At 40.6% G+C, this 16,209-nt stretch overlaps 1 protein-coding gene across 18 annotated transcripts in view; it reads left to right on the top strand.

Annotated features, from left to right (window-relative positions):
- The window catches only part of CADPS2 (calcium dependent secretion activator 2), a 333,758-nt gene that overhangs the window by 186,087 nt on the left and 131,462 nt on the right, over positions 1–16,209 (top strand). For all 18 annotated transcript variants that reach the window (XR_014555332.1, XR_014555333.1, XR_014555334.1 and 15 more), the window contains exon 9: positions 13,602–13,668. Coding sequence is in view for 14 of the 18 variants with exons in the window: in XM_083698926.1 (XP_083555052.1) it covers positions 13,602–13,668 (67 nt within the window). In the remaining 4 variants the exon portion in view is untranslated. The remainder of the gene's footprint in view (positions 1–13,601; positions 13,669–16,209) is intronic.

The following is a 16,209-nucleotide window of genomic DNA, read 5'->3' as shown; positions in this document are numbered from 1 at the left end:
AATATGTTTTTATTTGAAGACCGTAAGGTCCTCCGTGGGACATACCAGGAGAGGCGGTCCTGTAGGTACGAGGGTCCTAGGCCATATAGGGCTTTAAAGGTTAAAACCAGCACCTTAAACCTGATCCTGTACTCCACCGGGAGCCAGTGCAGCTGGTATAGCATGTGTTCTGGTATAGCAAGTGTTGTGCTGGCACAAGCACATGAACTTCTTTTGGAACCTACCTGTTAGAGGGCTGCAGTCTTCCACTAGCAATGACACAAAGGTTTTCAGAACACCACAACCAGTGTGGTACTCATGCTTTTGTGGATTCAGTCCTACGTCTTTGGTGGCTGTGTCACTCATGGAATTTGGTTTCAGGAAACTGTTAAGACAGTACGCTTGTATCAAGGGTGTAGCTTCAGGTCCTCAGTTTCGGGGGGGGGGGTGTCTCTGGAGAACCTCATGTAGAGATTCCTGTACCCTATTTTATGAAGTGTGAAATCGATAGTGATGAGCCAAGGAGCTGGTCAAGGGAGTCCGCCGACAAGCTGCTAAATTCACTCCAAAGCTGAGCAGCCAACTCATGGAGCAATCATTGTGTTATCCTATATATTAAACACCATGTAAAAATTGCCCCAGGATACTCTATGCCAAACGATTCGGAGTCGATGTAATGACATTCTAAATCAGCCTGAGAGTGTTTAGACCACCCACGGGTAATTGGAAGTGGAGGAAGTTATTTCAATAATAGGGTTTAAAGCTTTTAGTGACTGTTGTTGTTGCTGCTGCTGGGATTTTGCTTGTACAGTTTTGTAAATTCAAAGTGCTACAGCAAAGTCTATCGTGGCCTTACCAGGATCCACCATGCTTGCAGAATCCAGGAACAAACCAGGAACATTCCACTATGCTTTCACACTTGATGCAACCAAGTATTACACATTCTACAATAGTTGCTTCTCCCCCGCAAAAAAAAAAAAAAACCCAACACAATAAAAAGCTCAGATTTCTATCTCAAGCAATATGGATACTTGGATTCTGTGCAATCCCAACATGAGCCATACAATGTGCAATAATGGATCTATTGAATTCCAGCACAGAGCAGGGTCTGGATTCCACCGATGTTTTCTGCAGGTAGAAGCCCGTGAACATGCTCCCAGATCTGAGAGCCCACAGAAGACAGGGGGAGAAAAGGTCATGTGGTTCTGATAGACAAGCAGAAAGCTTGCACATACTGAGTGATTTCTTTAGTGCTACCTTGAATTGGATCCCAGATTTTAAATACATATAAATTATTATTATAGAATCTGTTTTCTGGCTCAGGATCAGAAGAACTCAGAATTAGTAGAACTCTAGTGATCATTCACGTTTGCGAAACATTTTATCCATATGAGAAGTTAGGAGCAGTTTCTCTTAAACTGTTTTGCTTGAGTGAGTGATTTATTTATTTATTTATTTATTTATTTATTTATTTATTTATTTATTTATTTATTTTTTCTACATTGCCCATCTGGCTGGGTTTCCCCAGCCACTCTGGGTGGCTTCCAACAGAAGGTTAGAAACACATTAAAACACCAGTCATGAAAATCTTCCCTAAACAGGGAACTCTATCCGTTTTTATCGTCCCGTTTTGTAGCTACTTTAGACGAACTGCGCAGCGGAATGCAGAATGTGAGTGTACCTCGTATGTGTGTGTATACACACACACAAACAGATAGATATGTATATATAAATATGTAACACCGGCTTGATGTTTGTTGACTCTGTAGCCTGACAAACAGCATCTGAGAGTTTCTAAGAAGGTCATCTAAAGCCCACTTAACACTCGTGTAGCCTCATTGACTTAAATTGGATTATACCCAATGCAAGCAGCCACTGAAGTGCCTCCTAACTGTGCTGAAAGTGCAATTACCAGATTACTGTACAACTCTGTGGTTGCCTCTGTATGGATTTAGACAGTTTTGAATTTATCAGTCACCTTTCTACTGTATTTTTATGTCAGTGGCAGCCCAATGGAGGGGAACTGCGTACTGCTTAATCTAGCAGGGTTTCGCAAACTTAGGTCTCGAACTGCTTTTCCCCATCATCCCTCACCACTGGTCCTGCTAGCTAAGGATGATGGGAATTGTAGAGCAAAAAGAGCTCGAGACCCAAGTTTGGGAAACCCTGTAATCGAGGTTAATGCAAGCCGCTGTGTGTGTCCCATTAATAGGTAAAGGGACCCCTGACCATTAGGTCCAGTCATGGCCGACTCTGGGGTTGCAGCACTCATCTCGCTTTATTGGCCAAGGGAGCCGGCGTACAGCTTCCGGGTCATGTGGCTAGCATGACTGAGCTGTTTCTGGCGAACCAGAGCAGCGCACGGAAACGCCGTTTACCTTCCTACTGGAGCGGTACCTATTTATCTACTTGCACTTTGATGTGCTTTCGAACTGCTAGGTGGGCAGGAGCAGGGACCGAGCAACGGGAGCTCACCCCATCACGGGGATTTGAACCGCCGACCTTCTGATTAGCGAGTCCTAGGCTCTGTGGTTTAACCCATGTGTCCCATTACCCACAGCATAAATTACTTCCCCAACCTGATGCTCACCAGATGTTTTGGACTATAGTTCATTTCATCCCTGATCATTGTCCTTGCTGACTGGAGCTGATGGGATTTGAGGCAGCAGCAGGCTGAGGAACAGGGCAAATCAAGGCATTCATATTGTCTTAAGAACCTCTTGTTCGTGTTTTGGGACAGGCGGGTTGTTTTCAAGTGGAATTTATGGTTTTAATGAATATGTGCTGCTGTCAAAGGAGGTTAGGGTGCCATTCAGGCTTGCCCTGTACTCTTGGAAATACAATGTGATTACTCGTGTGTTGGATCTGTGTACCTATGAAGCTGAGGTCGCTTCCCCTCCATTGGGGTGTGATAATTAATTTGCAAGGCCCTCCATTAACCTCCCAGTGTAGCTTTGCTATTAAACAACTAATAAGTGTGTTGACTTGAAACTTTCTTGTTTCCTTGATGAGTTCCAAACCTCTGGCAGTGTTTTAAAATATTTTTGTTAAATTAATTTCTTTGGCAGCTTTTGTTTAAAAAGAAGGAGGAGAAGAAAAAGAAATGTGATTATGAGTGATTACAAAAATAATTACAAGATACCGCAAATAGCTTGGTTCATAAATTATGGGGTATGTGCTAAATTGTTTCATGGCTGTAGCCGTGGAACAGGTTGAGAACCAGTAAGGTGCAGTGGTTGTAATTTTGGTCTAAGAGTGCAGGGATGTCACCATGAAGTTAAGGGAGTGAGCTGGGCTGGACCAGCCATTCTCTCTCAGCTGATGTGAGGACAATGTTTGGACTCTTGGGCACACCATGTAAGTTTTTGTTTGTTTGTTTGTTTTTTACCATGCAAGTTTTAAGGACTGGTTTTAATTCCTGCATTCCAGGGGGTTAGACTAGATGGCCCTTGGGGTACCCCCTTCCAACTCGGCAGTTCTGTGATTTATGATAATGCTGTATTTTAAATAGTTGTAACGCACCCTGGAACCTTAGGGTGAAAGACTGGTAATAAATTTAAATGATGGTAGTGACAATGATAAGAGCTGCTGCCCCATATTATTATTATTATTATTATTATTATTATTATTATTATTATTATTTATTACAGTGGTACCTCGGGTTACAAACACTCCGGGTTACAAACTCCATTAACCCGGAAGTAGTACCTCAGGTTAAGAACTTTACCTCAGGATGAGAACAGAAATCGTGCAGGTTAAGAACAGTTTCAGGTTAAGAACGGACCTCCGGAATGAATTAAGTTAGTAACCCAAGATGCCACTGTATTATCATCATCATCATCATCATCATTATTATTAAATTTTATTATTTATACTCTGCCCATCTGGCTAGGTTTCCCCAGCCACTCTGGGCAGCTCCCAACAGAATATTAAAAACACGATAAAACATCAAACATTAAAAATTTCCCTAAACAAGGTAAATTTGGAAACACAGTTCTCCAGTCCTAGCAGTGCTTATGAAAATACATATGTTGGTGAAAATGGGATCCAGAAATGCATTATGTTAGAAGAAATATGCCTACAAAAGGTATATTTTTAAGGAGAAATTTCTAGTCAAATACCACTGAATTTTCATAAGGACATTTTAAAAAAAATACTAGCTGATATGGAGAACTTAATAAGATTGGAAAGGTGAGAAACTGAAATGGAAATGTTTTCCCTTGCCTAATAGTGTATAAGAGAAATTATCACTGGAGAAAGATGGTTTTGGCTTTCTTATAGTAGTACATGTGTATAGCATATCCACAATTGCATCCTAGTTACTGGGGAACTGCAGGCTGATGAAGCCCTCTGATCTTCTGCCACCCTCCCCTTTTAATCCAAGGGAACTGATCCTGTGATTGGTCGTACTGGGTGACAATCGTCTCTTCTCCTGGCACTGGAGCTCAACCCTAGTCCCGCAATTTTACAGTGTTAAGCTCAAAACCTATTGTACTTCCAAGTAAGGTTGCTAGAAAGGAGCACATAGTAACGGTTGAGTTTACCTGCGCTATTGAGTGTCCCAGCAAAAAGGCTGTGTTACGAAAGGAGTCAATTATCTGTCTTACATGTAACTTTCAAAATAATAGACGTGTGGACCTCCTGACTGAACATTTCTTGAGAGCGTGCACTGATTTTGCTTTTTTGAAGGTTGGTGAAGGTAGATGGTCAGAATAAAAATATGTAAATGAAAAAAAAGGCATGGCATATTATCTAATAGAACAGTTATGTGCCTAAAGGTTAATTTCTTATTTTTTATTTATACCCTACCCATCTGACATGGTTTCCACTTTTGTTCCACTTTTGAAAGGAACCATTTCAGAGTCTGTTGTTTTGCTCCTTCCCCATTTTTGGTTCTTTTTCTTCAGTCCTTTCAAAAAAAAAAAATTGGGGAGGGTGGCTTGACTTTTAGGCTAATTTATCTGAATCGCCAAAGAATTGATGCTTTTGAATTATGGTGCTGGAGGAGACGCTTGAGAGTCCCATGGACTGCAAAAAGATCAAACCTATCCATTCTGAAGGAAATCAGCTCTGAGTGCTCACTGGAAGGACAGATCCTGAAGCTGAGACTCCAATACTTTGGCCACCTCATGAGAAGAGAAGACTCCCTGGAAAAGACCCTGATGTTGGGAAAGATGGAGGGCACAAGGAGAAGGGGACGACAGAGGACGAGATGGTTTGACAGTGTTCTTGAAGCTACCAGCATGAGTTTGACCAAACTGTGGGAGGCAGTGGAAGACAGAAGTGCCTGGCGTGCTCTGGTCCATGGAGTCACGAAGAGTCGGACACGACTAAACGACTAAACAACAACAACAACATCTGAAGTATTTATCTCTATTTCTATGCAAGCATATATTAAGAATAATGTTTAAATGCAGGTGTTTTTTAAAGGAATCTATTCGCTTTCTTTTTCTTGGATTGGATTTAGAATGATCATTTAGGCTGCAATCCTGGGTTGAAGTCCCATTGAACTGAATGTACTTACTTTTGAGGAGGACGTGAATAGGATTGCTCTGATAGAACAGCTGCTTGGATCAAGATCAGGTTGTGACTGCTTTGGGACTTTTGTCGGAAATTATAAAAGGGTTCCTGCATAATTTCTGATTTTGTAAGCATGCATTCAGAAGAAAGAGAAATGTCTTGATACAGGAGGCGAGAAGTGACCACTAATTATCTAAGAAAAATGTGGCATAAATAATATGATTTTGTTTTCTCTTTAGGATTTTTTTAACTTAAAGGTATTGAATCCTCTAGTTTACAGACAGTGGTCTGCAAAGATAATAGATTGATTTATTTTCATTTATGGCCCACTTTTATTCCATTATAAATGCAAGGCAGTTTATCTGGGGTTCCCAGGTGGTTTTCAGGCACTGAAAAAGCCTTGACCTACTTCATTTCAACAAGGTAGAGCACCATGCTCTATGCAGCTACAGTAAGTAAAGAATAGGAGTGGAGTGTTTCTGAAGATGTAACTCCCACCGTGGCAGTGGTCTAGCAAACATTTTGGAAGCTTGGTGGGCAGTTTTTCTTGTCTTATGGGGGGACGACGACCCTCTAGCTTCACCTTTTCTTTTTTAAAGAAACCCCCTTTTAAAAAATAATATTATTTATATCCCGCCCATCTGGCTGAGTTTCCCCAGCCACTCTGGGCGGCTCCCAATCAAGTGTTAAAAACAATACAGCATTAAATATTAAAAACTTCCCTAAACAGGGCTGCCTTTTAGTAAGGTTGCAGAGAACCTACAGACAACATATATACCTTCTACTTCTAGGTTATAAAAACCTACCTACCTACTGTTTGTGGGTGATATATTTGTTGCGTAAGCACTCTGTGTTTGACAGGCAAACTTTCCTGACTTGCAGTGACTGCCAGCGTAATACTTATATTTGTTTCAGTCATCTTTATCAGTGAGATGTAGGATGTGCTTCACTTTACATGTGGGATGTGCTTCACTTTTCTTTGGTCAGAAAAATTGGAAGTTCCAGCTGGCCTGTTTTGTTCAGAAACTGAACTGATGAATCTCTGTTGTTTTACATTTGTGGCAATAGCCAATATCTTGAGCCTCCTTCATTATGCCTGTATTAATGGGCAAAATATACAGGAAGGAGTGGAAGTAGAGTGGGGGAGGGAGGAAATCAAAGAAATATATGGGATTTAAATGCCAGTTTTCCTATTCATGATATAAGCATCTCGTTCATTGGAAGTAAATAGAAATAGTCTCCATTATTGTTTAGCTTTCTTGACACTCAAGATATTTGTACTTAGCAAACATAATTGCAACAGCTGTTTGGGCTGATTCTTCCCCCCATTTCCCCCCTTCCATCTATTTGTTGTGAAGATGTATTTAGTCCTCTTTCTCAAGAGTGCAGAAAAGTACTAAAATCAATCTGGAAATGTTTGCTGCAATGCTTCTGATGACCCAGGCCATATTGTCGCCTTGAGTCTGTTGTCTCTCTCATCCTCAATGGAAGGCAAAAAAAGGGGGGGCTTAATCTTGTAGGGTTAAATAAAAGAAGGAATGTGGTACAAGGAAAGATTCCTTTTATGCTAGGCAACAACACTGAACATGTCGTGATGACTGAAAGTGCCTGTGGGCATTTGGTCCCTATTGGTTCTCACATTGAATGCAATGATGCCCACAGATAGCCTGTATTGTTGTCAGTTAAATGGGATCATGAGTGTCTGAAAGGTGTTTGAGAATGAACTGAAAATCATTTTCACAAGTGGATGATTACTTCTGCCACATGTTAACCGAACTCTATCAGAATGGCCCAGATTTTGAGACTGCATTAATTGCTCTTTCAACCTTGACTGAGGTTTCTTTTTAAGAAAGCCCTTTGCCGGACTAAACAGCTATGTGTATTGATTTTTTCCCCTCCTTCTTCCCCTTGTTGTATTTCCCCCTATTGTGATAAATAAAACCTTATAGAAAGCAGAGAAGTTGTATTCAGGATGCATATGGGATTGTTCCATTCCTTAGAATAAAAAAAAAAAACACAACCAAACAAGGAGAAAACAATCTCTCCGAAAGTCATAAAGCCAGCCATCTCACGTGAATGAATTGTTCCAGTATTTCATAGACAAATTATTCATTCTGCTAGCCATTAGTAATGAGGACATTGTCATCAACATCTAGAACTGTGAAAACTCCCAGCTTGGTTTTAATGCATAAACTTTTGTTCTCTCTGTACATATTTGACATACTGGCAGATAATAGAAACTATCATTGTTGTGTATTTTGATTTTTTAGTTCCTTTTAGATCTTAACTTCAGGTGGCAGGGGAAGAATATTTTCCACATGCTGTATTAACACTTTTGATTATTGCATTTAACACAAAACACAGTTTTCTTGTTGTGGAAGTCAGCACATCCGAGGGGGGAATTGTATAAGGATAGTCACTTGGCATATGTGGCGTGTGAAAACAACCCAGCACCCATTATAATGTTTTTATTTTGAAAAATGCATTTCAATAATGTCTTTGAAATGTCAGTGGTGCTAAATGGGGAACTTTGCACACTCAAAAAGTAGCAGAGAAGAGAGCTCATTATGTAATGTATTAATTAGACATAGATTAGGCTGGGAGAGCAGCCAGCAAATACCTCCTTGGAGTGTTTGGGAGAACCTCCTTCTCCAATAACTCATTGATCACTTCACATTCAAGAGCAGAGAATGCAGAGAAGTGTGGCTCCTGGGACTTCCCGTAGGCTCTCAGAATGTTGTTGGGGACAGAAAAGGAGGGGCTCAGTTTAGACAATGTCTCCCTTGCGTGGAGACATGGGTTCTTTGTCTTTCACCCAGATGACTGAATAAAACCCATAAATACGAACTTGCTTGTTCTTCTTGCCTTTGATGTTACCAGCAGGGAGGAGAGGATTAGCCACACCTGACATCAAGTGTGTTTCTTACACTTTGATGTAGCCGGAGGCTCCAGGTATAGCTAGAAGGGAGAGGTAATGTTTGGGATATCAGCCACCTGTGAGGGTCAATGCCAGTCACCTGTGTTAATCATGCGATGTAGCCTGCCTGGGCCTATAAAGGTTGGGTGCAGACCAGCCATCTCCTTGCTGTGGAGTCTGCCCCATGGAATGCTGGGTGCAGGGGCAAGGAGGGAGCCATCGGACCTTTGCTATAAGTTTGTACCCTTTTTTAAATAAGCCGTTGGACCTGATCACTCTGGCAGTTTGGGTACCTTTTTCTTTTTTTAAATAAATTTATTTAAATTTTCAGATTTACAAACAGTCATCAAGCTGACAAATAAAACAATTTCCATAAGTTCCTTTGGGCTTCCCTCCTCCCATTTCGCGAGTCCTTATGTTAACTTTTTTCTCCTACACCTTCTCTGTTAATCCAATTCTATTAATTCTCTGATAAAACCATAGCCCACCTTTTAACTACAAGCTTCATTCCAATCCTACTAATAATTTTAATTGTTTACAATGAATGTTTATAGGGAAATTAAATATTTTCCCCACTCCTTGTTGAAATTTAGGACTTCCTGATTCCTATTTCTTCCGCTCAGTTTTGCCATTTCTGCATAGTCCGTCAGTTTAATCTGCCATTCTTCTCTGGTAGGGACTGTGCCTTCTTTCCATCTCTGGGCTAATAGTGTCCGGGCAACAGTAGTCGCATAAATGAAAAGTCTCTTCTGGTCGCTTGGAATTTCAGCACCTACAATTCCAAAAAAAAAAAAAAAGGCTTCTAGGTTGTAGTTTTTAGAAAAGGTTATTTAAAAAAAAAATTCAATTCATTGTATATCATCTCCCAAAATTCTCTTACTACTTTACAAGTCCACCACATATGATAGAAGGTGCCTGGGCTCCTTTCTTTGGAATTCCTCCATATCCGAAATCCTGTGAACCCTCTGCCGGCTCAATTGACATAGTTGGCAGGATATTTCAGGGCAGTCACCTTGTGAAGCTGAACGGCAGAAGATGCAAGACAGGTAACAGGAGGAACCTTTTCCCATAATGCATCTTTGCTACCTTGAGATGGTGTGATGGCCACCAGCTCAGGCAACTAGCTTTAGAATGGGCTTCAATAAATCAATGAAGGACGAGGCTGTCGCTGGAAGTTATATTTCCTCCTATCCAAGACGGTGTGTCTCAGAGGACTCATATCATGTGTATGAGAGGAATGTTGTGAGTTTCCTAGCACAATTTAGTTGACAACTGGGTGAAATGGAATGCTGGACTAAGATAGATATTTTGATCTAGTCCAACAGGTCTTTACTTACATTCTTTTCTTTTTGAAAATAAATTTTATTTTCAGTTAACAAATACACACCTTCCAATCACATACTTCCAATGCAAATACATATCAGACTACCCTTCCCTGCATTTTGTGGTTTATTCTCTTAAATTTTTAACACTGTCTTTTCTACTTTACTCCATTTTTGAATTATTCTACAATTAACCTTCATAATTCTTTTAACTGCTTGATTTAAATTAGCCCTACTAATGTACTTAATTGCACAAATGATTTTTCAAATATTCCACAAATGTTCCCCACTCCTTGATAATTCCCCCCCCCCCTTGGTTTCTTACCACACTCGTTAATTTTGCCATTTCAGCATAATCCATCGATTTCATCAGCCACTCTTCCTTAGTTGGAACAGCATCCTCTTTCCTCCTCTGGGCAAATACCATTCTGGCTGCAGTTGTAGCATACATAAACCAATTTCTAAGGGCCTTCAGAATTTCTGTGTTCACTATCCCTAAAAGAAACGCTTTGTTTTTTTACTAAAAGTTATTTTAAACATTTTCTTCAATTCATTGCAAATCATTTCCCAGAAAGTGTTGGTTCTCTTACAGGACCACCACATATGGTAGAAAGTGCCTTCTTTTTCTTTACATTTCCAACACAGATTTGATTTTGATTTACACATTTTTGCAAGTCTGCTAGCAGATAAATATCACCTATATATCATTTTCATATATTTTTCTTTCAATGCTGTGAATTTCAAATCTACATTCCATAGTTTCTCCCATGCAGCCATTTCAACATTGTGACCAATATCTCTTGCCCAGTGGATCATCACAGATTTTACCTGCTCCTTTGCCAGAGCTCTTCCCTAGCATATAGCCAGGAAAGTATTTTGAGTTGTGATAAGGAAAAACCTCTTCTGCATTCTGCTCAGTGTGCTTTTCCTTTCACTGCAAACATCTCAATAATGCTAATATAAGGAATAAAGGGCAGGTTTTCAGAGTAAATGGTCTTCCGGGCAGGCTATAGCTCTTTTGCCGCTTCCTTTTTTAGTAAGATATTTATTAAGATTTTATGTAATAAAACAGGCATCACATTCGAACATAAGAAAAAAAAGAGAGAGAGACAATAAAAAACAACACAGTCAAACAAAGCAAAAAAAAATACAATAAAAAACACAAAAAAGGTAAGAGAAAACAAAAAAGAAAATCTAGTTTTTTACTTATTATCTTTACAAGCCTCTTTCCTGACTTCCTCACATCTCCCTTTTCTGAGTTCCCCTTTACACAATCAAATTCAGCAATTCCTTACCCTCTTTCAAATCTTCTTCAACATTTATACATTTCAACCTATTATGTCTCCGGTTTTTCCTTTTCTCTTTAAATCCATTTTTAAATGTTCTTTATAGCTTCTTTATAACTTAATCCCTTGTATCATTTTGTCTAAATTTGACATAATATTATTCTGGTCTTTTCACCCTTTTCTTTAAAACGTTTTTGCATAATCCTTTTAACTATTTCACTAATGCCATATTATCTTTATATCCAACATCATTTTAGCATTCAAACATTTTACAATGTTTTTGGAGATAATCTTTGAACTTCTTCCAGTCCTCTTCCACCGACTCTTCTCCCAGGTCTCGGATTCTGCCAGTCATTTCTGCCAATTCCATATAGTCTATCACTTGCCTCTGCCATTCTTCCAGGGTGGGCAAATCTTGTGTCTTCCAGTATTTTGCGATGAGAATTCTTGCTGCTGTTGTTGCATACATAAAAAATGTTCTATCCTTCTTTAACACCAGTTGGCCGACAATGCCCAGAAGAAAGGCCTCTGGTTTCTTAGGAAAGGTATATTTAAATATCTTTTTCAGTTCATTATAGATCATTTCCCAGAAAGCCTTGACCTTTGGACACGTCCACCAAAGGTGAAAGAATGTTCCCTCAGTTTCTTTACATTTCCAACATTTATTATCAGGCAGGTGATATACTTTTGCAAGCTTGACTGGGGTCATGTACCACCTGTACATCATTTTCATAATATTTTCTTTTAAGGCATTACATGCCGTAAATTTTACACCAGTGGTCCATAATTGTTCCCAGTCAGCAAACATGATGTTATAACCAATATCTTGCGCCCACTTAATCATAGCTGATTTGACCGTTTCATCCTGAGTGTTCCATTTTAGCAGCAAATTATACATTCTTGAAAGTATCTTAGTTTTAAATTCTAACAATTCTGTTTCTAATTTCGATTTTTCCACCTGGAAGCCTATTTTTTTATCCAAATTAAAGGCCTCTCTAATTTGATAATAATGTAACCAATCTTGCACTTTATCTTTTAGTTTCTCAAAACTCTGCAATCTCAATGTGTCTCCATTTTGTTCTAATATCTCCCAATATTTCGGCCCGCTTCCTTTTTTTGAAAGCCAGCAAAATCCTGCCATTCATCTTGAGTAGCAAGAGTATGAGACTTTCTGACCCAGCTGAAACATTAAAGAAGTTCAGTAGTAATCCTATTTGCATTGGGTCTGCTTTGCGTACAGGAATGGTCATGTCATTATACCATTGTAAACACTGCAGCCTGAGTGTGTGTTTGGAATATTGGCTGCACACAGACACACCTTCTTCTGTGCAAGCGTGAATGAAGAGAATGAATCACGGCACACAATTTGTATTTCTGTAGGTGATTTATTCTTTGAAGCGTCTGAGTGCAAAGAGGTGGCAGCCTTTGAGGGGTGTAAGAAAGTAGAGATTCAACCTGGACCATACTCTCCTCTCTCCATGCCTCTTTAGATGGAAAAACTTGGTGTACATCTTACGTCAAGCTTAACACAACACAAGCTTCTCTTTGAGTGACAATACAGGATCTTTTTTCAAAAACAAGCAGGGTTGCTTTGCGTTTAATATTTACAGGAAGGTTCTTAAGACTGGGGTGGGGCACAGCTAACCTGTGGCCTCCAGATGTTGCTGTACTCCCCAGGGAATTATTATTTTTTTGGTCTTTGAAGCATTTTATCAGCGTAGACTTTCTTATCAAACTGCTGTTTTCCCTTGTGTAATTAACTACATCTTGACATACAAAATGTTACAAATATATCGAGTGTTTTTCTAGTGTTTAGAAGAGGCACCATCATGAGTAAAATTTTGATGGAGAATAGAAACCTACTGTTATAATAAACAGCAGATGAATTGCAGAAAACTAGAGTCGGCAATGCAGACAAACAGCCTGTACAGTGGTACCTCGGGTTACAGACGCTTCAGGCTACAGACGCTTCAGGTTACAGACTCCGCTAACCCAGAAATAGTACCTTGGGTTAAGAACTTTGCTTCAGGATGAGAACAGAAATTGCGCAGTGGCAGCAGGAGGCCCCATTAGCTAAAGTGGTACCTCAGGTTAAGAACAGTTTCAGGTTAAGAACAGACCTCCAGAACGAATTAAGTTCTTAACCCAAGGTACTACTGTTGTTTGGCACGCGGAGGTCTGCTTCACATAGTAGGATTTTAACCAGCGTCCTGAAGGCCGACCACACTGAAGTCACAGTGGTGAGCCAAGAACTCACCAGTTTAAAATTTGCCTCACCAATAAACTTAACAAGGTAATGTTCAGCAAATCTTAACCCCATGGGAAACAATACTGACTTGCTTTACAAGATTGTTGAAAAGATGAGTAATATAATATCTGTATCATACTTGAGTTGAAAATAGAATTGTAAGCATATCACGCAGAAATTACACAGGAATTTTAAGGGCAGGTGGATAGAGGGTAAAACAAAAATCAAGTGCTTAAGTCAAAAGGAGCTCAAATAGTGTTGTTAATATGCCATTGAGAGTCATTTTAGTGTAACATTTTAAATTATGATTTATTTATTTTACTTGGCAGGTATTTGTATGCACTTGGGCAGAAGGTTTGGAAAAGGTGGAAAAAGCGCTACTTCGTTCTTGTACAGGTTTGTAATGTTTGTTACCTGTTCAATATGGATAGTAGTATTGCCAAGAACATTGGTGGAGCAATAAAACTTCATTGTATGTAACAGCTCCAGTGTTGAAGCTGCATGTGTGTTTGTTTTTAGTTTTGCAGTTGAGAAATGTGAAATTTAGCTCATAGAACTGCTTCTGATTTCTTAAAACCGGGTTTCACCAAAACCTTTGGCATTTACATCACTTTTTCAAGTGGCCCCGGGATCATGTATGCAAGGAGTATACAACATCAAGCCCTTCAGATGTCTGGGACTACAGATCCCATAATCCCTCTCCATTGGCTGTTCTGACAAGGGCTGATGGGAGATGTAGTCCAAAACACCTGGAGGGCACCACATTTGCTACCCTGAAGCATTTGTGGTTTGGATCATGGATTCCTATTAGAGCCTGCCTACCACATCTTCCCAAGTCAGTTCTAAGAGAGCAATTCCACAATTAGTTATAGGCACATGGTACACTGAGAGCAGAACCCAATAAAGTCTACAATAGACCCAGCCAGGGTCATCTTCTGTGGGCCATTGCAGGAGTTTTCAAACTATTGGCCATGTGAACCAGTTTAGGTAATGCATTCATTGACTCATTGCATACAAAAATAGCTATAATGCAAATAGTTATCAAAGAAGTGTACAGGTTGCTCAGCTGGCATTCTGCATGAGGAGTCCCATACATTAATTTTGGGCACACAGGGTGGAATAAGCACCAACAATCCACGTTCCACCTCGAATTTCCAAGGTTTTGTTGTAGGGACTTGAAGGTCATGCAGTTAAACCAGCTCCAACATTTCATAAGTGAGGCCCGAGAAGAACAATCAGAGTGGCTTGCATGGAAAAAGGCAAAGGAAGGGGTGGGTGGGACCCTAATACAGCCTGCTAGAGGTGGGGTGCTGATTCTCCTTCGCAAGCTGGTAGATGCAAGCTCTGGGGTGGCTACAGCCACATTGCCAGATCTCATGGTTGTGGCACCAGGGCTCCTCCAGAATGTCTTTACCCTACAGGCAAATGGGCCTGGCCATTGTATACTGGAGCTCTGAGGGCACAGCTCTGGGGCTCCCTAGGTCCCCTTGCCCTTTGGGTTTATGGGCTATGTCAAGAAAGGAAGCCCTAGTGCAGGTGTGGGGTACCTGTGTGGTTCCAGATGTGCTCAAACTCTTAACCCCCACCTGCCCCAGAACAGCAGAACGGTCAGGGATGATGAGATTGGGAGTCCAACAATATCTGGAGGACCACAAGCCAGTGTGGTGTAGTGGTTAAGAGCGGTAGTCTCGTAATCTGGGGAACCAGGTTTGTGTCTCCACTCCTCCATATGCAGCTGCTGGGTAACCTTGGGCTAGTCACACTTCTCTGAAGTCTCTCAGCCCCACTCACCTCACAGAGTGTTTGTTGTGGGGGAGGAAGGAAAAGGAGAATATTAGCCGCTTTGAGACTCCTTCGGGTAGTGATAAAGCGGGATATCAAATCCAAACTACTCTTCTTCTTCTTCTTCTTCTTCTTCTTCTTCTTCTTCTTCTTCTTCTCCTCCTCCTCCTCCTCCTCCTCCTCCTCCTCCTCCTCCTCCTCCTCTTCCAGAGTCCAACAGGGCTTCTCCAGAGTTCTCAGGATACGGAGCAGGGCTTTTTCAGAGTCCCTTGCCCAGTGCCCACAATAAATTTGGGGTTAAAGGAAGGGAAGGGTAGTTTTGTGCCCCTCCTCTTTGACATGAGGCAGAACATTCTCTCTGCTTGTTCTCAGCCTCAGGTTTGTGTGGAGAAGGATTAAAAAAAAGAACAGTATGCGCGTGTCGGAAGATTTACAGGCGTAACCTCCATATTGAGCCATTATGAGTGTGGCTTTGTTTTCAGTACATGAGAAAAACTTCGCAGGAAGATGCAATGCTTGGTTGTCTAAAGACACTGCTGTTCAATTACTGCAGCAGACTGTAGGGCTCTGTTCATTGATATAAGCTTATACAGGCCACTTGCAGCTCTATTGACAGTATAGGTAAAGCACACAGTGGCAAGGGATGAGCATTGTGATATTATTGATCCTTCATTGATATGCTTAGCGATTGCTTCACAACTTCTGTTGGGGCTGGTGCATTTCAATATTGAGCGGGTGGTTTCTTTTGTCATACCCACTCAAATTTTGATCCACGGTGTTCAAGAAAGCTGTTATTTGAATTCATTTGCTGTCATTTTGGCCATTGGGACGCCTGAAGTCTCCCTTGCCCACGAATATTCACTTGGTTATCTCAGTTATGTGTGCTGCCCTGCAGTTTCTGACAGACACAGATCAATAGAATTATGCCTAAGGACTGTAGCATTTATGCATGCTTAGTTTAGCTTATCCCAAGTTATTCATCAGCGGACATTCTAAATCAGTATCTCATACTGGTCTTTGCCTCAGATAAGATGCGATCATGAGTCTCTTTCCACTTACTAATTGCTAAAATCAATATATTATCCTCCTCCCTCCCAGCATGCCATGTGATACTTCTTGTGAATGCCTAACACAACCACAATAATTTGCAAGGAC

This window comes from Podarcis gaigeae (assembly GCF_964106915.1).
Source record: "Podarcis gaigeae genome assembly, chromosome: 10".
NCBI classification, from domain to species: domain Eukaryota; kingdom Metazoa; phylum Chordata; class Lepidosauria; order Squamata; family Lacertidae; genus Podarcis; species Podarcis gaigeae.
Note: the sequence above shows the minus strand (reverse complement) of the source record. Positions and strands in the feature narration are given on the sequence as shown.